This window comes from Mobula birostris, chromosome 2, assembly GCF_030028105.1.
Source record: "Mobula birostris isolate sMobBir1 chromosome 2, sMobBir1.hap1, whole genome shotgun sequence".
Lineage (NCBI taxonomy): Eukaryota > Metazoa > Chordata > Chondrichthyes > Myliobatiformes > Myliobatidae > Mobula > Mobula birostris.
This window is the reverse complement of record NC_092371.1, coordinates 15,972,121-15,998,714: the sequence shown is the minus strand read 5'-3', so window position 1 is coordinate 15,998,714 and position 26,594 is coordinate 15,972,121. Positions and strand designations below refer to the sequence as shown.

General features: G+C 47.7%; 1 protein-coding gene across 1 annotated transcript; it reads right to left on the bottom strand.

Moving 5' to 3' along the window:
• Positions 1-1,223: 1,223 nt before the first annotated feature.
• On the bottom strand, positions 1,224-26,259 carry ercc6l (excision repair cross-complementation group 6-like). The gene is made up of 6 exons (XM_072276457.1): positions 25,697-26,259; positions 18,069-19,307; positions 11,188-11,574; positions 9,633-9,731; positions 9,046-9,159; positions 1,224-3,119 (listed from the first exon to the last, which is right to left on the bottom strand). Exons 1-6 carry the CDS (start codon positions 26,250-26,252, stop codon positions 1,432-1,434), a joined length of 4,083 nt encoding a protein of 1,360 aa, XP_072132558.1. The 5' UTR covers positions 26,253-26,259; the 3' UTR covers positions 1,224-1,431.
• Between the last annotated feature and the right edge of the window lie 335 nt (positions 26,260-26,594).

Sequence of the window (26,594 nt, the reverse complement as noted above, 5' to 3'; positions counted from 1 at the left end):
CTAGCACAGCAAAAGCTTATCATTCATTATATGTAGAGGCAATCTCTACCCACAGTCCCAGCTGCAGTCGAAAAGTGCAGCAAAGACTTCTCTTCTTGGATTCAAGGCAAACAATGAACTTTCCTAATGATTCACTGCCCCACACACATTTGTTTTGTGCATTTGGATCCCAAATAATTTTGTGCTACACATGTTTTGTCAGCTCACTGTATTAACCCTCCCTTTGCATTCAGAACACAGTGAGCAATTTTGGGCCGTATCTCTAAAGGAGAATTAGCAGGCGCTGGAGAGAGCAGAAGTTCACAAAAATGATCCCCAAGAAAGAAGGGTGTTTGACATCTCTGGGCCTGTACTCAAATGGAGTTCAAAAAGATGAGGGAAATTTCACTGTATGACCTGGATAGCGTGGAAGTGGGGGAGGCCAAGACCAGAAGTCACAGCCTTAGAACAGAATGGTGTCCCGTTAGAACAGAAGGTGGGATTTTTCAGCCAAGGGTAGTCAACTCACTTGGTATACAGTATTTAGGGAAGAAATTGACAGGGAGAAAGCAGGAAAATGGGATAATTGAATGGCAGACCAAACCCGATGGGTCAAAAGGCCAAATTCTGCTATATTTTATAGATAATGGGCTCCCAGAGTCAAGGACAGCTCCAGCCCCAACAGAATAACTGCACAGCCGAAATTTAACAGAAGCGCAGATGGGTTGGAAGTGTGGCAGCTCGTCGCAAGCTGCTCTCGGCCAGTCTGTTAAATACTATTATAATGGTTATTTACGAGATCCATCCAGCTCCACAGGTACAGTAAAGTACCAGTTCAAACCTGCTGTCACCCAGTAGATAGGTTGCACAATGACTGTAACTCAGCCTTGGATCTTTGGCAAAGTTTCATTTTATTACTCCCAAACTTAACATTTTCAAAATAGCATTCTGAAGTATAAACATTTACAAAATACACAATTACCCAACTAAGGCATCAAGCAAAGGCACCAAATTCAAATTCTCCACCAGTTGAGGGCAGAGGCTTGAAATGACCCAATGAATCTGGTATACAGGACGAGAGGCAAAGCTGGATGTCCGAGTCCATGTGGTGACCACTGGGGTTAGCAATGGGATCAGATGGTCAGTGTGCCACAGGTCCAAGTGCTCTCAGTCACTCCCCAGTGCACTGGCAGCCTACCAGACACTTACAAGACAGTACACACTCTGACAGCCAGCAGTGTTGGAACTACATACACTCCCAGGAGACAATGAGGCGAAGTAGGTAAATCCTAAATAAGCTTGCCGGGTAGTTCTCCAACCAATAGTAAATGCCTTTCATCACAGCAAAGCAACAGGAAAGGTTTACAATGTCAGGTCTGGCCTTCCCACACAGACACAGTATGAACCCAACCCTACGGTAGTAGGGAACTGCTGCACCACCCCTCCCCCCAATCAGCTCCTGTCCAGTTGCCGGTAGAGTTTGATGGTTGTTAACTGCACCTCAGGGTCACCGCTCCTCAGATCTAGAGCCTGCAACAAGTAGTCCAGAGCTGCCTTAAGCTCCCCACACTCAATCTGCTCTCTGCCACATCTCACCAGACGCTCGTATTCCTCCAGTGTGGGATCTGATATGTGGCCAATACTGGGAGACCCTGTACCCTGGTCAGAGGGATCTTGCCCCAAGCTCTCCCATTGTCCCTCTGCAGGCTCTGGTCTGCTGTGCCCATGGGAAGTCCCTGTACCAGGGTCAGTGGGCTCTGGACTGCCGTCCTCGCAGACAGCCCCTGTACCCAGCTCAGTGCGCTCTCGCATGCTCTCCCATTTTTCCACTATGGGCTCTGGTCTGTCCTTCACCTCCTTAACGACAGGACCTGGGTCGATGGGCCCTTGCCCCAGGCTCCTGCGCTCCCCCAGTGGGAGTTCTGCCGATGACATCCTTTCCCTGGAAGTTTCAGGGCACAGATGAGTCAGTTCCAGCATCAGGCTCTCCAGAGAGGGGCGCAAGGAACCCGTGCCTTTCCTAGGAGAGGGCTCAGTGAACTGCCGCAGCAGGCTGTCACATTCGTCCGCTGTGAAAGGCAGGGAACCCGTCTCGTCCCCTGGACTCCTGGCAGTCAACCCCGTCAGCTCCTGAATCACACACCCCAGCTCTGCTAGGCTCCCGTGTCCCCAGGACCGCTCCCTGTCCTGGTCGGCGGGAGGCTGCCCCACCACCGCCTGGGCGAAAGGTTCCATCTGCTCATTGGAACTGAGCTCGGGGTTGAAGGTCTCACTCTCCTCCTCCTCACTGCCAGTAGTCAAAACCTGGGGCTCCTGTTCTCCCAGGTCACCGCCACTGCCCACCAGCTCCTGGCTCCGTTCACCTCCCGCCTGCCTGGCTCCGTCCTCATCCTCCTCCTCAGAAGAGTCTTCCATTTCATCAAGGACGGAGCGGACCAGTGAGCGCCGGGAGAAAGAGCAGACACTGGTATCGTGCACACCGAGTGGGGGCAGGTTTAAATCCTTGGGTGTGGAAGCAGCGGGCAGGTCAAATGTTTGTAGCGGCCAGCCAACCACAGAGAGTCCTGGCGAATCATCAGCTGGCTCCTCATCACTGTCAATCACTCTGACCCTGCCCTTCCCCCTGCGGAAGACAATGGGTGGGGACTCCTCGCTCGGGTTGTCCAACCCGCCGTTCAGTGAGGGGCTTTGTGCTCCCATTGGTTCGGCAGCCCAGCTGGCTTCCTCCACAGAACAGGCCTCCAGCTGGCAGCCCGCTCCACTGCTTTTCTCCACTGTGTCCTCTAGTACCAGCTGGAAGTCAGAGTGAAGCAGCGATTGCGAGGTGTTCAGCTCCGGGAAGGCCTCGCATTGGCTGTCGGTGGGATCCGGGATTACCTTGCCCCTCTCGCCGGGGCTGGGGTCGCAGAATACAGAATTGGCACCGTCCAGTGCCTCAGTGCCAGTGCCACAAGGCGATGGGACGCTGGACATGCACACAATGCTGTTATCCTCTCTGGAGTCCACCGGCAGTCTGGCCAGTCTGCAGCTCAGGTCAGACACCGGGTCCTCCGTCTCCCCGTCAGTCGGCAGCTGCATCAGGTCTGCAGGGGGTGGCATCTCTCTGAAATCCAGCTCCGCGTCCTCTCGCTCTTCTCCACCTGCAGGGTGAAAAGACAAGCCCAGCGTGAATGCCTGAGGAAAGACAAGCTGCTGGCAAACTGTCTCAGCAGGGAGTATAGCTGCTGGAGAAAGTCTGAGTTACAGGCGCAAAAAATGGCCAACTGGTTTGGTTGTCTTCATGAATGTAGCCAACTACCCAGCACTGTCCAAAAACCAAGAGCTTGAGATGGGATCGGAGGAAATATTTAATCTATTTATATAGTTTGTGGGCACGTGGCCAAGTGGTTAAGGCATTCGACTAGCAACCTGAAGGTCGTGAGTTCAAGCCACAGCCAAGGGAACGTGTTGTGTCCTTGAGCAAGGCACTTAATCACACAGTGCTCTGCGACAACACTGGTGCCAAGCTGTATGGGTCCCAATGCCCTTTCCTTGGACAACATTGGTGTCGTGGAGAGGGAAGACTTGCAGCATAGGCAACTGCTGGTCTTCCATACAACCTTGCCCAGGCCTACGCCCTGGAGAGTGAAGACTTTCCAGGCGCAGATCCATGGTCTCACAAGACTAACGGATGCCTTTACTTATATAGATTAGAGATTCTGCAGCTGGAAATATGGTCAGGCAGCATCTATGGAGGGAATAAACAGTGGATGTTTCAGACAGAGACCCTTCATCAGGACAGAAAATGAAGTGGACAGAAGCCAGAATAAAGTGGGGGGGGGGGGTGGGAATGGGATGGGAAGGAGTACAAGCTATCAGGTGACAGGCAAGACCAGGAGAGGGGAAGGTGGTGGGTGGAGGAGAGGCTTGAAGTAAGAAGCTGGAGGTAATAGGTGGAAGAGGTAAAGGGCTGAAGGAGGAATTTAATAGAGGACAGTAGACCATGGAAGGAGGCGGGGCACCAGAACAAGGTGAGGGGAAGAGAAGGAAAGTAGCAACAAGTTCTTGAGAGCCTGATGATCTCCACCTTGGAGTTCAGAAAGCTAGTGTTAAAGACTAGAGAACAAGGGAGGGAAATGAATTCAAAACAAAACAATTGTTATTCTGATGTCTGAGGCTGTTGACGCAACAGAAGCCTTCCTGCGTAGGTCTGGCAAGGAGCTTTTAAAAACCCAGTCTCAGTTAAAGTGCACTGCCTAGTGGAAAGGTCAGAGTAGTCAGGCTTTGGCTCAACAAGAACAGGTGGAGGCAAGATAAGTAGGCAACTTCATTCATTTAAGTCCTGAGAGAATAGGGTTAATAGGCGGTAGCCAGTATTGCCCTGGAAACCAGATGTGGGATTTCCAGAAGGCTTCCAGCTACCCCGATGGCCACATCTATGCCAGGTGCATTGAGATGCAGCTCCTTACAGACTGCGTTAGGTAACTGGAGCTCAATGATCTTCAGCTTGTTAGGGAAAGTGAAGCAGTGATAGACAAGAGCTACAGGGAAGTCATCAGCCAAAGGCTAAAGAATAAGAGAGTGACAGTCAGGAGAGGGAAGGGAAAGTGTCAGATAGTGGAGAGCACCCCTGAGGCTGCTCCCCTCAACAATAAGTAATGCATTTCGAGTAGTTTAGGGGGACGACCTACCTGGGGGAAGCAACAGCAGCCATCCCTCTGGCACTGAGTCTGGCCGAGTGCCTCAGAAGGGTGGAGAACTAAAGAGGACGGCAGCAGTAATAAGGAGTCTATAGTCAAAGGGACAGATAAGTGATTCTGTAGATGCAAAAAAGGAAACACAGATGGCAGTTTGCCTCCCGGGTGAAGGGTCCATGATATTTCTGGAAGCATCCTCAATATCCTGAAAAGGGAAAGGGAGTAGCCCGAAGTTGTGTTACAAATTGGAACCAAGAACACAGGTAGAAAAAGGGAGGAAGTCCTGAATCCTCAAGGGTAGTAATCTCGGGATTGCTGCCTGTGCCACACAGTGAGGATAGGAATAGGATGAGGTGCCAGATAAATGTGTGGCTGAAGAATTGGAGCAGGGGGCGGGGATTCAGATTTCTGGACTTCAGGGATTCAGACTTGGGACCTCATCTGATGCACGTGGAACATATACAAAAGGGACGGACTGCACTTGAATCAGAGGGTGACCAGCATTATTAAAGGCAGATTTACTGGAGCTGTTGGGAGTGGTTTTAAACAGATATGGCAGGGAGGGATGGGAACCAGCATGCTAGAACTGAAGATGAACCAACAGGCTTACAAATAGATGGGTATAACATGAATGTATGGGAAGACAAGCCAAATGCAGAGAGCAAGAATTAAATTGTAGCACAAAGGCAAAATTCAGAAGGGCAAAGAATGCAGGACTGAGGTTGCTGTATTTAAATGTGCTTAGCATTCAGAATAAGGTGGACAAACTCATGGCGCAATTAGAGATTGTTCTGTATGACATTGTGGGCATCACCAAGTCGTGACTCAAAGGAGGCCATAGTTGGGAGATTACCATTGAAGGATATACTTTGTATCCTTTGGCAGTGGTGTGGCTTTGTCGGTAAGAGATAGAATGACATCTTTTGAAAGAAGTCACAGAGGGTCTGAGAATGTTGAATCTTTGCAAGTAGAATGAAGAAACTGCAAGGGTAAAAAAAAACTATGTGAATCATATCGGCCTCCAAAATAGTAGTCACGATGCAAGGTTGAGATTGCAAAGAAAGCTGGAAAAGGCATGCAAGGGGATTAAAAAAAAAGTAATCAGGTTGGTGTCAGATCGCAAGAGAGAATTTGCTGAATGCCTTTTTAGAGCAGCTTGTGCTTGAGCCTACTTTGGGAAAGGCTGTCTTAGATTGGTGTTGTGTAATAACCAGATCTTGTTAGGGAGCTTATGTCTCCGTGGACTGTCACCTTGTCGTGGTGGAGAAGCTTGTGTGGTCCTGTGATCCCGAGAGCGATGCCGTCTGGAGCTATGCTCCTGGTAGGGTCACCCATGGTGGTAAGGTCGAGGGTGAGGTCCCTGACAAAGAACAATCTAACCAAGACCTCAACGGTGGAACAGGTGGACGAAGTTACTTCGAACTCAACGGCTGTGAAGGCGGATGAAGGCTGCAACAAATCCATCAGCTCCAATCGTCATGGTTTCCATGCCATTGGAATCAGTTGGTTGATTTGTGAAGTATCGTGTGCTTCTTGGAGTGCAGCATCAAGTACACGTTAAACAAATACATACACAGGCATCTTCGCTCTGTAGGCCACTTCTTCAGAGCAAAGACCATCATCCTCCACCTCGAGGGATAGCCACGATGAGGGAGCTTAACATAAAGGAACCCTTAGGAGGCAGTGATCACAATATGATTGAATTCATACTGCAATTTGAGGGGAAGAAGCACAACTCACATGTATCAATATCGCAATGGAATAAAGGGAATTACAGTGGCATGAGAGAAGAGCTTGCCCAGGTGGATTCGAGGAGGACACTAGTAGGAATGGTGACAGAGCAGAGATGGCTGAAGTTTCTGGGAACAGTTCACATGGCGTAGGATAGACATGTCCCACACAGGAAGTAGTTCTCAAATGACAAGGGTTGGGAACCATGGCTGACAAAGGAAGTTAAGGACTGCATAAAAGTCAAAGAAGGGGCATATGACGTAGCAAAAGCGAGTGGGAAGTTGGATGATTGGGAAGCTTTGAAAATCCAACAAAAGGCAACTAAAAAAGCTACAAGGGAAAAGATGAAACACAAGGGCAGACCAGCTAATAATATAAAGCAGGATACCAAACACTTTTTCAGTTATATAAAGAGTAAAAGGGAGGTGACAGTTCATAGTGGAAAATGACGCTGGTGAGGTAGTAATGGGGACAAAAATGGCAGATGAACTTAATGGACACTTTTCATCCGTCTTCACTGTGGAAGACACTAGCAGCGTGCCAGAGGTCCGTAAGTGTCAGCGAGCAGGAGTGAGTGCCACTGCTATTTCAAAGGAAAAGGTGCTAGGCAAATTGAAAGGTCTAAGGTGGCTAAATCACCTGGACCAAATGGATTGTATCCCCAAGTCCTGAGAGAGGTTGCTGAAGAGATATTGGATGCATTGGTTATGATCTTTCAAGAATCACTTGATTCGGGCAATGGTCCCAAGAGAAATGGAAGGTTGCAAACATCACCCACTCTCAGAAAGGAGGAAGGCAATAGAAAGGAAATTACAGGCCAGTTTAGCTTACCCTCAGTGGTTGGGAAAGTGTTGGAGTACATTAAGGATAAGGCTTTGGGGTACTTGGAGCCCAATGATAAACCAAGTCAAAGTCAGTATGGTTTCTATAAAGGGAAATCTTGCCTGACTAATCTGTTAAGAGTTCTTCGAGGAAGTAACAAGCAGGGTGGACAAAGGAGAGACAGTGGAAGTCACTTACTTGGATTTTCAGAAGGCTATTGATAAGGAGCCACACATGAGGCTGCTTAACAAGATAAAATCCTATGGCGTTACAGAAAAGATGCTGGCATGGATAGCGGAATGGCTGATAGGCAGGGGCAGTGAGTGGGGAAAAAATGGGGGCCTTGTGATTGGCTGCCAGTGACTAGTGGTGTTCCTTGGGGGTCAGTATTGGGACCACTACTTTGCACATTGTTTGTCAATGATTTGGATAATGGAATTGATGGCTTTGTAGCAAAGTTTGTGGATAATACAAAGATAGGTGTGGGGGTAGATAGTGCTGAGGAAGCAATGCAATTGCAGCAGGACTTAGACAAATTGGAAGAATGGGCAAAGGTGACAAGTGGAATACAATATTGGGAAATGAATGATAATGCATTTTGGTAAAAGGAACAATAGTGTGAGCTATTACCTAAATAGGTTGAAGTTTCAAGCAGAGGTGCAGAGGGACTTGGGAGTCCTTGCGCAAGACTTCCAGCAGGTTAATTTACAGGTTGAGTCTGTGGTAAAGGCACCAAATGTAATGTTGGCATTTATTTCAAGGGGGATAGAATATAAAAGTAAGGAGATAATGCTGAGGCTTTATAAGACACCAATCAGTCCAGACTTGGAGTATTGTCAACCATTTTGGGCCCCATATATCAGAAAGGATGTGTTGTCATCGGAGAGAGTCCATAGGCAGCTCACTAGGATGATTCCAGGAATGAGGGGGTTAACATACAGGGAGAGTTTGGCAGCTTTGGGCCTGTACTTACTGGAACTTAGAAGAATGCGGGGGCAGGGAGATCTCATTGAAACGTACCAAATGTTGAAAGGACTAGATAAGGTGAAAGTGGAGAGGATGTTTCCTATGCTGGGGGTATCCAAAACTAGAAGGCACAGCCACAAAATTGAGGCGCAACCTTTTAGAACAGAGGTAAGAAGGAATTTTTTTTTTTTTTTTTTTTAAGCCAGAGAGTAGTGCAACTGTGGAATGCTCTGCCACAGACGGCAGTGGAGGCCAAGTCCAAGGGTATATTTAAGGCGGAAGTTGAACATTTCGTGATCGGTCAGGGCATCAAAAGATATGGTGAGAAGGCAAGCATATGGGGTTGAGTGAGATCTGGCATCATCCATGATGGAATGGTGGAACAGGCTCGATGGCTGAACAGTCTAATTCTCCTCTTATGTCTTCTGGTCTCAGAGCAAATATGCATGGGATTAGTGTAGATGGGTAATAAGGGTAGGCATTGATAAGGTGGGCCAAAGGGCCTTTTTCTGTGCTGTACAGTACAGAATATACTGAGTGCACAAAATCTCCGGATTGACTCCTGGGAAGGTAGGACTGTGGACAGTCTGCATTGGAGTTCAGGATGAAAGCGGCTGTCACTGAACCATCTAAATTGTCAGGGCTTGACAAGATGCATACTCACCCTGGGTTGTAGGGGACAGGCCATTCAGGGTTGAAGAAATCTTTCTTCACACAGACCCACCGGGGAAACCATGGATGCTTGATCGTCAGGTTCATTCAAACTGACAAAGGGTACGGCCCATCACCCTGCAACATGCTGCCATTGTCACCGGGTAGAAACACCACCCTCCCATTCTACTCAAGCCCACCGGCAGCTCTGTTAACTTACAGCCCAAGTTAGACACCTCGCCCTCTGACTCCCTGTCACTCGGCAGCTGTGTCAAGTCTATGGGAGGTGGGGTTGCTCCGGAATCGCGTTCTGGGATCAGCCTTTCTTCAGTATCTGCAGGTAGAAAAGTCCCAGCATGAGTGTCTGAGAAGACAGGCCACGGTCAAACCATCTCTGTAGAGCCCTGTGATTTACAAGGGACAGGATCGCCCAAGCAATCTTAGGCTGTCTTTGTGGATAGGTTAAGTCCCCAACACTCAGAAAACTGAGAAACAGGATCAGAGGAAGTTACTATATATTAAAAACATGCTAAATAATGTGGAATGAAAGCTGATTAATCCCTAGTGTTTTAATAATTGTTTCATGTCCTACCCCAGATACAGGCAGGCAGTTGGAGGTAGTGGACTTCTACCTCAAACTCCTCATTCTGTAGGCTCTTGCAACACCTCACCAAGTGAGGGGTTCTCCACCCTCCCTGCCCCCTAGCACCAGAGTCACAGGACAATTGAACACTAGGGTCAACCACCCTCCCACCCTGCCCTCAAGACCACCAGCAGCTAACTTATAGCTCAGGTTAAAACACTTGCCCTTTGCCTCCGTGTCCCTCGGCAGCTGTGTCAAATCTATGAAAGGTGTCTCTCTGGAATCAGGTTCTAGGACCAGTCTTCCTGCTCCTCCACCTTTACCTGCAGGGAGAAGAAAAATACCTGGCATGATACAACTACCTCACTAGGTGTCACACTGACCAGATTCCAGAGGTCCGAGGGGAATGACAGGGAGGGAGGGGTCTGTTGTGCATATTTAGGGGGTTATGGTCCAGACACAAGCAAAAGGCACTGGCTCAATTAGGGAACATGGTCAGTGTGGACAAGTTTGGCCAAAGGGCATAGCTCAATATCTAAAGTGCCTTCCACATAAACTCATACACTTTACAGACAGCCAAGTTCAGAACTGAACATTTGAAATATCACCTCCAGTGTAGAAAACATCCTATTCACATCAGATGACGGAAAAGGGATGAATTTTGGCGAAGGAGACCGTAAACAACTCCCTTGCCCCAAAGCATTACACACCAATAGGCATTGGTCACACTGCACACAGGTAGTGACAGTTGTTTTGAGCTCTTTATCCAAGAAAGGACATGCTGGCATTAAAGTCCAGGGAATGCTCTTGGGAATGATCCTGGGAATTAACGTACGAGGAGTGTTTAATAGCTCTAGGCCTGTACTTGCTAGAGAAAATTATTAAAACCTATTGAATATTAAAAAGGTTAGTGGATATGGAGATATTTCCTATAGTGGGGGAGTCTAGGACCAGAGGGTACAACCTCATAACAGAGGGACATTGATTTTGAACTGGGATGAGGGCTTTCTTTAGCCAGAGTGATGAATCTGTGGAATTCATTGCCACACACAGCTGTGAAGGTCAACTCACTGAGTACATCTAAAGCAGAGGTTGATAGGTTCTTGTTTAGTAGAGGCATCAAAGACTACAGAAGGAAATAGAACAGGGTTGAGGGGGATAATAAATCAGCCATGATGGAATGACAGAGCAGACTTGATGGGCTGATTGGCCCAATTCTGCTTCTGCGTCTTATGGTCTTAGTCTGAAATTCTGGACAATCTCAGTAGGCCAAGCAGCATCGATAAATGGACGGACCTGTCAAGAACCAGGGATCGGGGTACAAAGCCAGCCAATTGCTCCTGGCCAGCAGACAGTCCTGTTTTCTTTAAATTAGCTTTACTTGTCATATGTGCATCGACAACCAATACAGCCCCAGGAGCGCTGGAGGCAGCCCACTAGTGTTGCCATGCTCCCGACACCAAACAGCACGCCGCAACTTACAAACTACAACTTGTACGCCTTTGACCTTGTGGGAGCAAAACCTAGCACTCAGGAATCCCACCTGGTTCCAGTGAGAATTGTCAAACTCCTTACAGACAGGGACAGGAACTGACCAGCCTTTGCTGGTGCTAACTGTGACATTACTGTACCACCATACAGGAAATGAACAAACAGCTTTGTGTACACAAGTAGGACAAGGACACAGTAAAATACCACCTCCACCATGGGCTCATTAAGGCACATTTTCCTCTAGGGTCACCAGTGGAAAGGCAAAGTTGAGGAAGAAGGCTAGCATACCCCTGGCAGCTGGAGGGCTGGGAGGCAAGCCCACCTCCCGCTGCAGCTGCAATCCTGCTGCCAGCAGGTCCTGTGCCAGCTGCCCGCGCTCAGGGATGTACCGCTGCGAGGCTGGCTCGTTGACCCAGTTCTCCTCGTCCGGTGCCACGTCCTGCGAGTGCACCAGGTCGTGGCGGGTCACGCCGAAGATGGGCAAGCTGCGCAGGAAGGTAATGTGCTGCTCCAGGACAGGGTCCATCTCCCGCTGGCCGGCGTGCAGAGTCTGCAGCTGTCTCTGGGTGTTCGAGTGCCTGGGGTCCTCCAGCACAAACAGTTCCCTCAGCTCCTGTCTACTGAAGTACCGGAAAGGGTTCTTCCTCTCCCCCACCGACTGGCGAATCAGCGAATCTGTCGGAGACATACAGCAAGGTTACAGGCTCCTTGTTGATTACAGCTGCCATTCTCCAGTGACACCCACACCCAAACTGAAGGCACCCGGCAGAACTCCCTGTGCCAACTTCCCAGGCCACAGTGCTTTCCACTCAGTCTGCCTCACAGCACAGAAACAGGCCTTTCAACCGAACTGGCCCATGGCAACCCATCTAAGCTCGCCCCATCTTCCCACATTTGGCCCATATCCCCCTAAACAACCATCTGGATCAGGCACCTGAACCAGTGTGGATAACTTCACCCTCCATGCTGAACTGACTCCACTTTCATGGACACAAGCATTATTTATTTACTTTTTAAAATTATTTGCATGATTTGTCTTCATTTGTCAGTCTATTATTTATAGCTTTTCATAAATTCTATTGTATTTCTTTACTTTCCCATAAATGCCTGCAAAAAGATTGGAATTTCAAGGTAGTATACGGTGTACATTGATAATGAGTTTACTTTGAACTTTAAACCTTTCCTATCCATGTACATTTTTAAATGTACTGGACTCTCTGACGGTGGTGTCTGAAAAGAGGATGCTGTCCAAGTTGCATGCCATCTTGGACAATGTCTCCCATCCACTACATAATGTACTGGTTGGGCACAGGAGTACATTCAGCCAGAGACTCATTCCACCGAGATGCAACACAGAGCATCATAGGAAGTCATTCCTGCCTGTGGCCATCAAACTTTACAACTCCTCCCTTGGAGGGTCAGACACCCTGTGCCGATAGGCTGGTCCTGGACTTATTTCCCGGCATAATTTACATATTACTATTTAACTATTTATGGTTTTATTACTATTTAATTATTTATGGTGCAACTGTAATGAAAACCAATTTTCCCCAGGATCAATAAAGTATGACTACGACTAAAATGTTTCAAACTGTCGGCCAAGTCATCAGGCATAGTTAAAGTGGAGGTTAATAGGCTCCTGGCTATTAGTGGCATCAAAGGTTACAGAGGAGGAAGGAGAATGGGGTTAGGAAGAAAAATAAATTGAGTTGATTTTACTACTTACATGCTTCATATACGCGAGTAAAAATCTTTGTTCAATTAATAATTTGTAATAAATAGTATGTACAACAGGATAATCAGTCTAACATAGAAATGCAGTTGTGTCAGCATGAGTGAAGCAGTCTGATGGAAGAAGCTGTTCCAGAGCCTGTTGGTCCTGGCTTTTATGCTGCGGTACCATTTCCCGGATGGTAGCAGCAGCAACAGTTTGTGGTTGGGGTGACTTGAGTCCCCAATCATCCTTCGGGCCTTTTTTTTTTCATACCTGTCTTTGTAAATGTCCTGAATAGTGGAAGTTCACATCCACAGATGCACTGGGCTGTCCACACCACTCTCTGCTGAGTCCTGCAGTTGAGGGAAATACAGTTCCCATACCAGGCAGTGATGCAGCCAGTCATGACGCTCTCAATTATGCCCCTAGAGAAAGTTCCATGATTTGGGGGCCCATACCAAACTTCTTCAACCGTCCAAGGTGAAAAAGGCGCTGTTGTGCCTTTTTCCACCACACAGCCAACATGCACATGAAGTCAACCATGATTGAATGGCAGAGCCCTACGGCCTAATTTTACTCCCATCTCTTACGGTAATAATGTTTTTGCCTCAACCAGCTCATCTGATAGTTTATTCTACATATACATCACCCTCTGGACAATAGTCCTGTGTCAGGATCCTATTGAAACTTTCCCTTCTCGCCCTAAACCTACCCCGACTAATTCTTCAACACGAGGAAATCTGCAGATGTTGGAACTTCAAGCCCACATAAAATTTGCTGGTGAATGCAGCAGGCCAGGCAGCATCTTTCGGAAGAGGTAGAGTCAAAGTTTCGGGCCGAGACCCTTCGTCAGGACTAACTGAAAGAGATAGTGGGAAGTTCACATCTACAGATCTCTTCTTTCAGTTAGTCCTGACGAAGGGTCCTGGCCCAAAACGTCGACTGTACCTCTTCCTATAGATGCTGCCTGGCCTTCTACGTTCACCAGCAAATTTTTTTTTATATATTAAAAATGAGTGTTGTCTGACTAATTCTTGATTCCTGTACTCTGGGGGAGAAAAGACTGTGTGCATTTATTATGCCTGTGCCCCTCGTGATTTTATTCCTCTGGAAGAGCACCTCCAACACTCTCCTGCACTCCAAAGAGAAGTCCCAACCTGCTCAACCTCTCCACAGCAATACACACAATGGATCACAGCAGGTCAGGCTTATTCCCCCAAGGAGGGGAATAAACAGTCAATATTTTGGGCCAAGGTCCTTCACCAGACTATTCCTCTGACCCATAACGTGAGGAACTGGCTAATAAACACCAGCCTCACCAGGTTGTCAGGAATTAACATGGCATTAACTTTACACTTTGGAGGAAGGCTGAACAACGAGAATTCAAAACTGCCCAATGCATTAACAGCACCATCAAGGACATACAGTATATACAGAAAGGTGCCAGAAAAGGCCTCTTGTGAAGGATTTTGCCCACCCTGCTCGTAGACTGTCCCACTCCCATCAGGGACGAGGCCACGTAGCATCCACACCAGGACAACCAGACTCTTAAAAACAGTAACTTTCCCCAAGCTGCAAGGCTGATCAACACCTCCACTTTATTATTTCCTGTCAGTCACCTTATGTGGAGCCTAGCAACACCTTATGGACATAAAATCAATGTATACAAGCTACCTTGTGTATTATATTTAGTGTTTCTTATTGTGTTAATAAAATTGTGTTCTGGTTCCTTAAGTGTTGGGCACATGGCCAAGTGATTAAGGCATTCATCTAGTGATCTAAAGATCGCTAGTTCGAACCTCAGCTGTGGCAGCATGTTTGCGCCCTTGAGCAAGGCACTTAATCACACATTGCTCTAGTCTGGGCGAGGAGTGGCGCCCCATACAGACTTCCAATCTGCGCCTTGTAAGGCATGAAAATGCCCGACGCAGGCCTCTCATGGTCTGAGTCGACGTTCCCTCCCTCCCCTCCTTAAGGATGTCATAGTCCGGGGGGGGGGGTGCGTGCAGAAGAGGGGAGCAAATAGTAGTGGGAGTGTATGCCCACCACCTATTAAATGCTCCTAATGGCGTGCATCTCAAATTGTCTCTCACAACCAAGCCCAGCTTCCTGACTTCACATATAGCTTAGCTACTGATCCCAGCGGAACAGTTTCTACTAACGGGATTAGGGGCAAAGGCTGGTTACTGCCACCTTAAAACCAGTTGCTTTGGGCAGTGGGGGCTTGTAGCTCACTTCAGAGAAGGAAAACTCCGATCTCAAACTCCCACTTGCAGCTATACCCGCACATGGGGAAGGTGCCGGAGTAACCAAAGGAAAAATCCAGAGCTGGAGTTCCTGAGGAAGTTGTACATTCAAGACCGACTGGCAGCTCTTGTGACACAGCTGGTGCCAAAATGCACTGGTTTGTTTGTTTTTTTGTTTTAAATAGTACTTTGGATTCATCAGCTGCCTGGGGGAGGGGGGGGGGGGGGAAGAGCCTGCTACTTCGGTAACAGCTTGGTCTGCATATTGTACTGCCCTGGCTTGCGCAGTACAGACAGGTAGGACGGAACGTCCACGGTTGACTTCAACCAATGGAGGGCCTCAAGATTGACCAAGGAATGGAAAACTACTGGGCTAATGCAGAGCGGGGAAGGATGGGCTGAAGTACATGTTGTACGGCTCACACAACAGCCTCAGTCATACCGAGAGAATAAATGCAGTAAAGCAGGACCTGAGGCTGCAGGAACGTCCCTGCGGAGGAAGCTGTCAGTCTCCGCAACTCGCTTCTGGACTGTGGACTAAAGTAAATTTATTTATCATCCAGGTGCACACGTCACTTATACCAACTAGAGATTCATTTTCATGGAGGCATTCACAGCAAATACAAAGAAATGATGGTCAATGAAAACCCATAAAAAGAGAAACATCTGACATGCAAAAGACAAACTGTGCAAGTATAAAAAGAAAAGACAATTAAATTAATAGAGCATGAGATGAAGAGCTCTTGAGAGTGACTCCATAGGTTGTGGGAGCAGTTCAATATTAAGATGAGTGAAGTTATCACCATGGATTTAAGAGCCTGATGATTGAGTAATAATTGTTCCTGACCCAGGTGCTGAGCCCCATGTACCTCCTTCCGGGTGGCAGCAGCAAGAGGAGAGCCTGATCTGAATGCTGCAGGTCCTTGATGAAGTGTTCAGGATCAGGTTTGGTGGGGGAGCAGGAGGGCAGTAGACAGGGAAGATGTTAGGCAATCCAGCTTTTTCCATAGATGCTGTCTCGCCTGTGATTTCCGGCATTATTTTTATTTCAGATTTCCAGCCGCTTTTTCAGGCATTTTGGCCCTCTGGAGTCAGTGGTAACTGCAGATGCTGGAACCCGGAGCACCAAGCAATATGCTGGAGTACTTAGCGGGTCAGGCAGAATCTGTGGCTAGCCCACAGTATTGTGCGCTGTTCTGGCCCATTACAGGTCGGATATAATGCAGATTACAGGTAGTCCTGATGGAGGGTTTAGGCCCAAAACGTTGACTGTATTCATCTCCAAAGATGCTGCCTGACCTACTGAGTTTCTCTAGCATTTTGTGCACATTGCTAGGATTTCTAACAACTACAGAATCTCTAGTGTTTACAGGCAGGCTATGGAGGTTTTGAAGAGGGTTCTCAAGAGTTTCACAAGGATGCCAAGCACAAGATATTCTGCAGATACTGGAGATCCAGAGCAACATACAAAATGCTGTAGGAACTCAGCAGGTCAGGCAGCATTTATGAAAGGAATAAACACAGTCCATAAACGAGAGAAAACCTGCAGATGCTGGAAATCTGAGCAGCACACACAAAATTCTGGATGGAAAAGAGCACAGTTGATGATTCAGACTGAAACCCTTCGGCAGGACTGGAGAAAAAAAGCTGAATAGTTTTAAAAGGGTGGGGAGGAGGGGGGAGGAGAGAGAGCAACACAACCTGATAGGTGAAACTTGAAACAGTGAGAGGGAGAGAGAGAGAGATGAAGTAAAGAGCTGGGAAGTTGATTGGTGAAAGAGAGAAGGCCCTGGAAGAAAGAAGGGGAGGAGGACCACCAGAGGGAGCTAATGGGTGGGCAAGATGAAGTGAGAGACAGAAAAGGGGATGGGAAGTGAAAGGGAACATTACCAGAAGTTCAAGAAATTGATGTTCATGCCATCAGTTTGGAGGCTACACAAATGGAATACAAAGTGTTGTTCCTCCAACCCTAGTGTGACCAGATCACGACAGTGGGCCAGGTAAACTTGAGGGCAGAGTGGAAGTTGGAAGCAAAGTGGATGAAGTTGATGAGTTCAGCATGGTTGCAGGAAGCAGCACCAATGCAGTCCATGCAGCATAAGAAAAGCGCAGGATGGTCACCATTGTAGGCTTGAACATGGACTGTTCCACGTAACCGACAAACAGGCAGGCATAGCTGGGCTCCACGCGAGTGCCCATGGCTACACCCTTTATTTGAAGGAAGTGGGAGGAGCCAAAGGAGAAATTATTTACAGTGAGAACAAGTTCAGCTAGATGGAGGAAGGCGGCGGTGGAGGGGCCATGGTTAGGTCTGGAGTCAAATGAAAACAGAGCTTTGAGGCTTTCCTGGTAGGGAGGGTGGGGAGACTGCTGACTCTTACAGCACAGGTGAAGGGTCTCATTAATCCTTCAGCTAAACTGGTCTATGCCAACCAAGGTTCCCATCTAAGCTAACCCCATTCGTCTGCATTTGGCCCATATCCAGACCTGAAGGGTCTCAGTCCAAAACATCAACTGTTTATTCCTCTACATAGATACTGCCTGACTTGCTGAGCTCCCCCAGCATTTTGTGCATCCCTCTGAACCGTTCCTATCCACATATCTTTCAAGCGCCTTTGCTTTTTTAATGAGAATCTTCAGCTGTTCTGAATGGAAGAGAGAAGGTGGGGAATACAGAGGCAAGGGATAAGGGTAGAGTGAGCAAAAAGGCGGATCCAAGTAAGGAGATGACAGGCGAGCCAAGAGGGCAATTTTGCATCGCCAATGATTCAAATTCCAGTTTATCTACCACAAGTACAGCATACAGTGAAATGTGTCATTTGCATTAACAGCGAAATACAGATGTGCTGGGGGCAGCCCGCTAGTGAGCCACACATTACGGCACCAACATAGCATGCTCACCATGTTTATATCAACACAGGCAAACCAAAATAGAAACAGAAGCCCTTTACCTCCCTCCTACCCACCTACACAAGATGCTATTCGACCCATCTGCTGGTCGCCCAACCCTCTACCTCAACTCCAGATCCCACAGCTATCACCCCCCAAAAGGCCACATCTCCAGAGTAGGTCCCACTTGATTGCTGCAGTGGTCTCTCCCCAACAATTAGTCCTGGTGCTCCTGTCCCACAAAATGCAACCCACCAAGACAAATACACCAACCCCACCACCCCCCCACCTTGCCCTGAGCTGCCATTGCTGGGACTCACCCTTGAAGATCTGCCTCCTGTAGATTTTTTCTTCCACACTGCCACAGGTGACCAGGCGGTAGATAAGCACATCTTCAGTCTGCCCAATTCTGTATGCCCTGTCCACGGCCTGGGCGTCGGTGGCAGGGTTCCAGCTGGGGTCAACGATCACTACCCGGTTGGCAGCAGTGAGGGTGAGGCCCACTCCACCCACCTGGGTGGTGAGCAGGAAGACTGAGCAGTGGGAGTAGCGCTGGAAGCTCTCCACCACCTTCTGCCGCTCTGGCAAGGCCATGGTGCCATCTAGGCGGGCCAGCTGGAAGCCCCTGGCGGTCAGCACCCTCTGGACAATGTCCAGCATCTTGCGTGACTGGGAGAAGACCAGGGTCCGGTGGCCCTCCTCCCGCAGCCTCTCCAGCAAACCCAGCAGGAAGACCAGCTTGCCCGACTCTTGGACCAGCAGCTCGTTGGAGACCTGACGGATGTCATAGCCGTCTCCATCACCCGCCTCCAGCCCCAGTTCCCCCCAGACCCTCCTGGACAGCAGCCTCGGGTGGTCGCAGAGCTTCTTCAGGTTGTTGAGCTGGACCAACGGAGAGAGTTTAGTCTGCAGCAGCTCCTGGATCAGCTCGGATGACACAAACTTGCGGTAGATCTCCTCCTGGACGGGGCTGAGGTGGACCCACACAATCAGATCGTTCTTTTGGCTCAGGGACAGCATGTCGCCTTTGGCCGCTGGCCTCCGTCCTCCTGTTTCAGCCTCCAGGGGCTGCTCCTCCACGTCCCGAATGGCCTCCTTAGTCCGCCGCAGGAAGTAGGGCCCGATCAGCCGCATGAGCGACTCCGAGATGTGAAGTCCCAGCGCCTTCTCTGCAGGGGTGGCGTCCTTCTCTCTCGCACGGGTGATGGGGTTCTCATACATTGTCTTAAAGGTCTTCAAGGGCCCCAGCAGCGAGCCCTGGCAGGCGAAGTCAAAGAGGGTCCACATCTCCTGCAGGTTGTTCTGCACAGGGGTGCCAGTCAGTAGGACCCTGTTCTTGGCCAGGATGGCGTTGACGTGCTTGGTGGTTTTGCTGAGTTGGGATTTGATCTTGTGTGCCTCATCCAAGACCATGTAGTCCCAGTTGAACGGCTGGCCGTCCAGGTGAGAGAGCTGCTCCAAGTTATAGATCACCAGCTGGTAGGTGGTGATGACCACCCCCCCTTTTCGCTGCACCTTCTCCAGGTTCCGGGTCCGCTCCGCCTTGGAGCCATGGAAGGCTGCAGAAATTGAGAGAAAGGCTTGATAAGAACAGAACATAGAACACAGTTCAAAGAATATAAATATCATACAGTACCCCAAGATTCATTTCTTGCGGGGATTCACAGTAAATACAAAGAGACAATAGAATCAGTGAAAAACTGCACTCAAGATGGGCAGACAATGTGCAAACTAAAATAATATGATAAGTAATAGAGAACATGAGATTAAGAGTCCTTGAAAGTGAGTCCATAGGTTATGGGAACAGTTGGTGAGTGAAACAGTGAAGTTATCCCTACAGTCCCTCCGATCCAAGATGTTTCGGCATCCTCTGTGATATTGATGTCACTAATTCTGCCATGCTTGCTAACTCTAATTGTGTTAGAACATTTAGACATCTCTCTCTCCATTTGCATACGGTATGACCTCCTTTTGATTCATTTGCCCTCTCCATTTATATAAATATTCCTTTGATTTCCCTCCCCAAATTGCATGTTTAATGTATTTATTTTATCTTACCTTTTTTAATATTTTCACACTGTCTTTTGCACATTGTTTGTACATCTTTGTAGGTTTTCACTGACTATTCTGCTCCTTGAGTTTAATGTGGGGGAGTCAAATCACACACACACCACACACACCTCCATTTGCAGTGTCGTGCTCAAACCAGGAGAAACATGATCTTATAGTACAGCTTCCCCCATACTTTTCACAACAGAGATCCAGCGGATGATTACTGCCAGGCATAAACAGTTATTTCCCAGACAAAAACCCCAGCACTAATCATCCCACCACCCTTAAAAATATTTATTCATTTCAGCTCTCTTCCATGTCAGCAGTTTCCAGTCCATGGGTCTATCAATCCAACACTGGCCTCCCTTCTCTCCCCAAGCCCTCTCAAACATCCCCACCCTATCTCGAAAGCATTACATCGGGACAGGGCCTTTGGCCTACAACCGCAAGTTGAACTAATAATTAGTCTGCACAGGAAACCTGTCCATTTGCATGCCTAACCGTCTCTTCAATGTTGTTAACATATTCCCTTCTACCACCTCCCCGGCACCATGTTCCACAGACCTATCGCTGTATGCAAAAATAAATATCCTGCGCATCTCCTTTAAGGATTCCTGTTCTCCCTTTAAATCTATGCCCTCTAGTAACTGCCATTTCTACCCTAGAGCAAAACATTCTGAATGTCTACCCCATTCATGTCTCTCAATTTTAGAAACTTCCATCATAATCCCATCAACTTCAAGACTTAGGGAGGCTGCAACATCAACTGTTTATTCCTCTCCATAAATGCTCCCCGAACAGCTGAGCTCCTCCAACGTGTGGTCATAGGAGCAGAATTAGGCCATCCTGATAAAGTCTTAAGGGGATTGTCAGAATCCTGTAGATAATGGTTAAGCTTGAGCCTGTATATCCTGGTTTGAGAATGGCTGCAACGTGTTTGAGCAGCTGCTCTCTGGAGTGAAATATGGATTAAAAACTCACAAGAGGATGTCTCCTGACTTTTCACACCTTTTGGTTTCGACAAAAGGTGGTTGATGATGGAGATTAGACAGGACATTCCTTACATCTGTTTCTTAATTTTGGTGGAGTCTCTTACCTAAATTATTAAGGCTACGTCCACACTAGACCAGATAATTTTGAAAACGCCGGTTTCAAGTAAAAATGACAGGTGTCCACACTAGGTGTTTTTCAAAATATCCCTGTCCACATTAAAACAGGTATTTGGGCGAATCTACTCCTACTGGGCATCCGCAGACACGTTTACAGAAAACAAGCGAAGAGGAAACCGTATAATATTTACATTTCTGCAGCAGCGTTGTGCTAGTTCCATTGGTCAAAAACTACAGTACCAACAACAACAGCGAAAGAAAGTTTTCAGCAATGTCTTCGGGGAATACAAAGAAAACCTCCTCTGGAAAAAGCAGACCGGACTTCTTCGTTTAGACAGACAATGAAGTCGAGCTGTTTCTGCGAGTTACAAACGACTACAAAGTCAGCAAAGCAGTGGAGAATGTGGAGATGTTTAACTCCAAACAAGCTATTAACGTAGACAATAAAGTAAACAAACACGCATGAAGCCATCCTCTACCCAAGATCAAGAGAGTGGAATCTTCTGCCACCAGACCTGCGCAGTATTTCTGACATTAATATTTTTAATGATAGACTCAATCAAATCAATTTAGGGGATCTAGTCAAAAAAGCTCACTTTACAATTTATCTCACGCTGTTCACACTGACTGCGTGTTATAACAGCCGTCCGGCAGTGCTTGCGCAGTACCAAGCAGAAGCAGAAAAAGCATTGTTGTGATGTTGTCATGACAGTGTTTTTAAATCTGTTTACCCTGTCCACACTACAACATGCAACAATCGTTTTCAAATTTACAAACTCTGGGGAGTGTTTTAGAAAAGCTCTCCGTTTTCAGGGGATGAAAACACCATTTCAATGTGGACAGAGGGTCAAAACGAAGAGAAAAGGCTTCGTTTTCAAAATGATCCAGCATACTGTGGACGTAGATAATTTTGAAAACGCCGGTTTTGAGTAAAAACGACAGGCATCCACACCAAGCGTTTTTCAAAATATCTCCGTCCACATTAGAACAGATATTTGGGCAAATCTCCTCCTACTGGGCATGCGCAGGGCACAGAAAACAAGTGAAGAGGAAACAGTACACTTGGTGAGCATTTGTCCAGTTATAGACTAGAAAAACTTCAAAGAAATTGCTGTTGGCTCTCACGCAGGAGGACTTAAAACTAAAAAACAAATACTGGAGCGTATGGAGGCAATCGACAGGAAGTTCACCGACAGTATGACCTGGCTGACAACGAACATTGAAAAACTGACTAACTCTGTTGCATTAATAAAGCACCTTGTTAAATGTATAAAACATGTCTGTATTAGTGTTGTATTTCCATACAATGTTACATTAGGCTGTTACACATCTATTGTCAGAGAAGTACTTGCATAAATAGGTAAACCGCCTTCATACAAGCAAGGACAGAAAATGGGGTAAAGTGAGTATAGTTATTTATTCAGTAAGCTATGGGTCAAAGTATTTGGTGAGTACATTTCTAACTCTTCTGGCTTCAGTCTCACTGCCGTCTGTTCTGAAATTGTTAGGTTGTGTGGGGGGTTGTGTTCAATAATGAAATGCCGCGCTGCCGCGACCATCAGTTCCGGCACGTCATGACAGCGTTTTTAAATAGTCAAAAAAGCTCACTTTACAATTTAACTCTCACGCCGTTCACACTGACTGTGTGTTATAACAGCCGTACAGCAGTGCTTGCACAGTACCAAGCAGAAGCAGAAAAAGCATTGTTGTTCTGCTGTTGTCATGACAGCGTTTTTAAATCTCTCCGTTTACCCTGTCCACACTACAACACGCAACAATCATTTTCAAATTTACACATTCTGGAGAGTTTTAGAAAAGTTCCGTTTTCGGAGGATGAAAACGCCATTTCAATGTGGACAGAGGGTCAAAATGAAGAGAAAAGGCTTAGTTTTCAAAATTATCCGGCGTAGCGTGGACCTAAGTTTTGCTCTATTTGAGTAGCTGGAATGTCTATCGAACTGATTATTCTTTTGCATTGAGATGTTAAAGGATCAATTTGTCCTGCTGACATGCAAGAAATTAGATGCTAAGCTTCCTTGTCTCACATGCAGGAAGCAATTATACTCTGTTTACCTCTGCTTTTCTTTGTCAAGTATGATTATCTCTGTTTTAGGTGATTAAGTGGCCTTTGTCTCGGACTATCACTGTTGCTGAGAATGGGACAATTGGGGTAGCAAAATTTTGTTTTCTCCATATGTGACAAAGATGGATTAAAAAATCTCTGTGCTTAGGCAGAGAGACTTCCATGGATGACTGAGTGCAGAAGGAAAGTTCTCTCTCACAGCTTGCTACTAATAAGGGTGGAAAAGAATCAACTGTGGTACTTTTTCATTACATCCGGTTGATCACCGTTGACAATTCAGGCCATTGATTCTACTCTGCCATGCCATCATTGTTAATTTATTCCTCCTCTCTCAACCCCATTCTCCTGCCTTCTCCCCATAATCTTTGACACCTTAATAATCAAATATCTATCAACCCTGGCTTTAAATATATCGAAGCAACACACACAAAAATTTCTGGTGAACGCAGCAGGCCAGGCAGCATCTATAGGAAGAGGTACAATTGAGGTTTTGGGCCGAGACCCTTCATCATACCAGAAATTTTTATGTGTGTTGCTTGAATTTCCAGCAGCTGCAGATTTCCTCATGTTTGCGTTTAAATATATCCAATGGCTTTGCCTCCACAGCCACCTGTGGCAATGAATTTCACAGATTCACCAGCCCCTCTGGCTAAAGAAATTCCTCCTCATCTTTGTTCTCAAGGGACATCCTTCTATTCTGAGGCTGAGCCCTCTGGTCCTAGACTCACCCACCATAGGAAACATCCTCTCCATATCCACCTTCTGGGCTTTTCAACATTCAGTAGGTTTCAATAAGATCTTCCTCATTCTTCCAAGCTTAGAGCAGAGACATCAAATGCTCCTCATACATCAGTCAACACTTTCATTCCCAGGAACATTCTCAAGAGCCTCCTCTGGGCAGTCTCCAAAGCTTTTCTCAGAAAAGTATTGTGAGGATTTTTCAGCCCAATACTCCCAAGTTCTGCCTGATCAATACCTTATAAAGCCTCAGCATTACATCCTCTCTAGTCCTCTCAAAATGAATGCTAACATTGCATTTGCCTCCTTACCACCAACTCAACTTATAGGGAATCCTGCACAAGGACTCCCAAGTCCCCTTGTACCATTTTTTTCCCCACTTCAAAAATAATCTACACCTTTATTCCTTCTACCAATGTGCATGACCATGCATTTCCTTACACAATATTCCATCATCCATCTTTGACTATTCTTCTCATCTGTTTAAGTCCTTCTGCAGAAACTTTGCTTCCTCAACACTATCTGCCCTCCCACCTATCGTCAGATCCTCCACAAACTTGACCACAAAGCCATCACTTCCATCATCAAATCATTGACATACAATGCAAAAATAATCTGTCCCAACACTGACCCTGAGACAAACCACTAGTCACTGGCAACCAACCAGAAAAGGTCCCTTTTATTCCTACTCTGTGCCTTCTGCCAGTCAACCAATCTTCTATCAATGATGTGTTTTTTTTTGGGAGTTTTTCAGGATTTAGATGAATGTTGATCAACTGCGTAGTTGAGCTGAGATAAGTGTGGGAAGATAAACGAGGGCAGGACTTTCACAGTAAATAGCAGGGACCTACTAGCCTAAGGGTAGAGATGCATAGTTCCCTGAAAAAGGTGTCACAGGGCACAGTAGGGAGTTCTTGGCACACTGGTCATCAGTCAGCAAAGTGGGTATAGAAGTTGGGTGTCATGTTGCACTCGTATGAGACATTGGCAAGAACACATTTAGAAACTCATGCACAGATTCAGTCACCACACTATGGGAAACGTGCCTTTACACTGGAGAGGGCAGAGAAGACTTACAAGGATGTTGTTTGGACTTGAATTATGGAGACAGTTGGTACTTTTCATTGGAGCAAATTAAGAGCACTCTTATAGGTGTGCAGAAAATCGTGAAGGATCTCCCAAATTTCTCAAACCCCTGTGTCCCCTCACCCTACCCTTCCTGTTCCCAGACACTTTCAGCCTTCCCCATCCCATCTCACCCTTCCCCAGGCCCACCGCTGAGCTCAGATCCCCTCCCCACTTCAAGGAACTTTCACAGCCTTCCTCACCCCGATCATGCTCATCTGCCTGCTGGAGTTCTCACCCCCGCCCACTCCCCACCTGAAGACCATCACACCACCTTCTCTATTTCCTGAGGAGACTGAGGTCCTTTAACATCTGCCAGACAATGCTGAGGATGTTCTATGAGTCTGTGGTGGCCAGTGCGATCACATTTGCTGTTGTGTGCTGGGGCAGCAGGCTGAGGGTAGCAGACACCAACAGAATCAACAAACTCATTCGTAAGGCCAGTGATGTTGTGGGGATGGAACTGGACTCTCTGACGGTGGTGTCTGAAAAGAGGATGCTGTCCAAGTTGCATGCCATCTTGGACAATGTCTCCCATCCACTACATAATGTACTGGTTGGGCACAGGAGTACATTCAGCCAGAGACTCATTCCACCGAGATGCAGCACTGAGTGCCTTAGGAAGTCATTCCTGCCTGTGGCCATCAAACTTTACAACTCCTCCCTTGAAGGGTCAGACACCCTGAGCCAATAGGCTGGTCCTGGACTTATTTCATAATTACTGGTATAATTTACATATTACTATTTATGGTTCTATTACTATTTAATTATTTATGGTGCAACTGTAACGAAAACCAATTTCCCCCGGGATCAATGAAGTACAACTATGACTGTGACTTACCCTTGACTCGGAGCCCCGGCGTCCAGCTGGCGAACTCGTCCATCCAGTTAGCCAGCAGCGAGGCGGGCATCAGTATAAGTACGCTGTGCACCAGGCGGGCGTCGAACATGCCCGAGAGGAAGGCGAGTAACTGTATCGTCTTGCCCAGGCCCATATCGTCCGCCAGGATGCCGCCGCCGCGCTGTTCGGCATACAGGCGATGCAGGAAGGCCACGCCGCGCCGCTGATGCGGGTGTAGCCGCTCGTAAAGCTGGCGGTAGAGGTGTAACTCGCAACCTTCCACGGGCACCCACTCGTTCTCGTCCTCACCCTCGTCGGCCTGAGCCTCCAGCGCCTCTCGCACCTTCCGTATCCGCCGCTCCAGCCGCTCACTCGGCCGCAGCGACATGGCCTCCGACAACAGGTCCAGAGCCGCCTGCAGGTTACCCGACCGCGCCTGCTCCTTAGCCCGGGCCACGCATTTGCGGTACCGCTCCAGCTGCTCGGAGCTCAGGGTGCTGTCCGTCGGCGCCACAGAGCAGTCAAAGGCGGGCGCGTCGCCCTCCGCAACCACCATCTTCGCCTCCCGCCGCCGATTAAAAGCCGCACAGGCTCTCGGGAAGGGGCGTGGCTTATGTATTAGCGTCAGAGCGGGAGGGTGGGATATTTAATGTGATAGGCAGATTACCACAGAGGGGATGATGGGGAGGAGGCTAGCCGTGAGTGACACTTCAATTATCCAGTCAGGCTGGATCAGTTAATTACCTCTGAGCCGTGTTTAGTTTACGGTGATTGGCAGTTACCCGCAGGCTAGGTGGAAGACGGATGTCCGGGCGAGTGCGTAGTCGCATTGGCGGGGAGCGTGGCTGTATGTGGTCGCGTCAGTGAGGGAGCGGGGCCTTGCAGTGAGATGCAGGGA

What these genes read in the sequence shown, in the direction of transcription:
- ercc6l (XM_072276457.1), bottom strand. Translation starts at nt 26,252, where the DNA reads ATGGTGGTTGCGGAGGGCGACGCGCCCGCCTTTGACTGCTCTGTGGCG. An exon ending in GCCGGGGCTCCGAGTCAAGG is followed by an intron (nt 19,308 to 25,696) that starts GTAAGTCACAGT and finishes CAATTTCTGCAG; the next exon opens with CCTTCCATGGCTCCAAGGCG. An exon ending in CAGGAGGCAGATCTTCAAGG is followed by an intron (nt 11,575 to 18,068) that starts GTGAGTCCCAGC and finishes TGTCTCCGACAG; the next exon opens with ATTCGCTGATTCGCCAGTCG.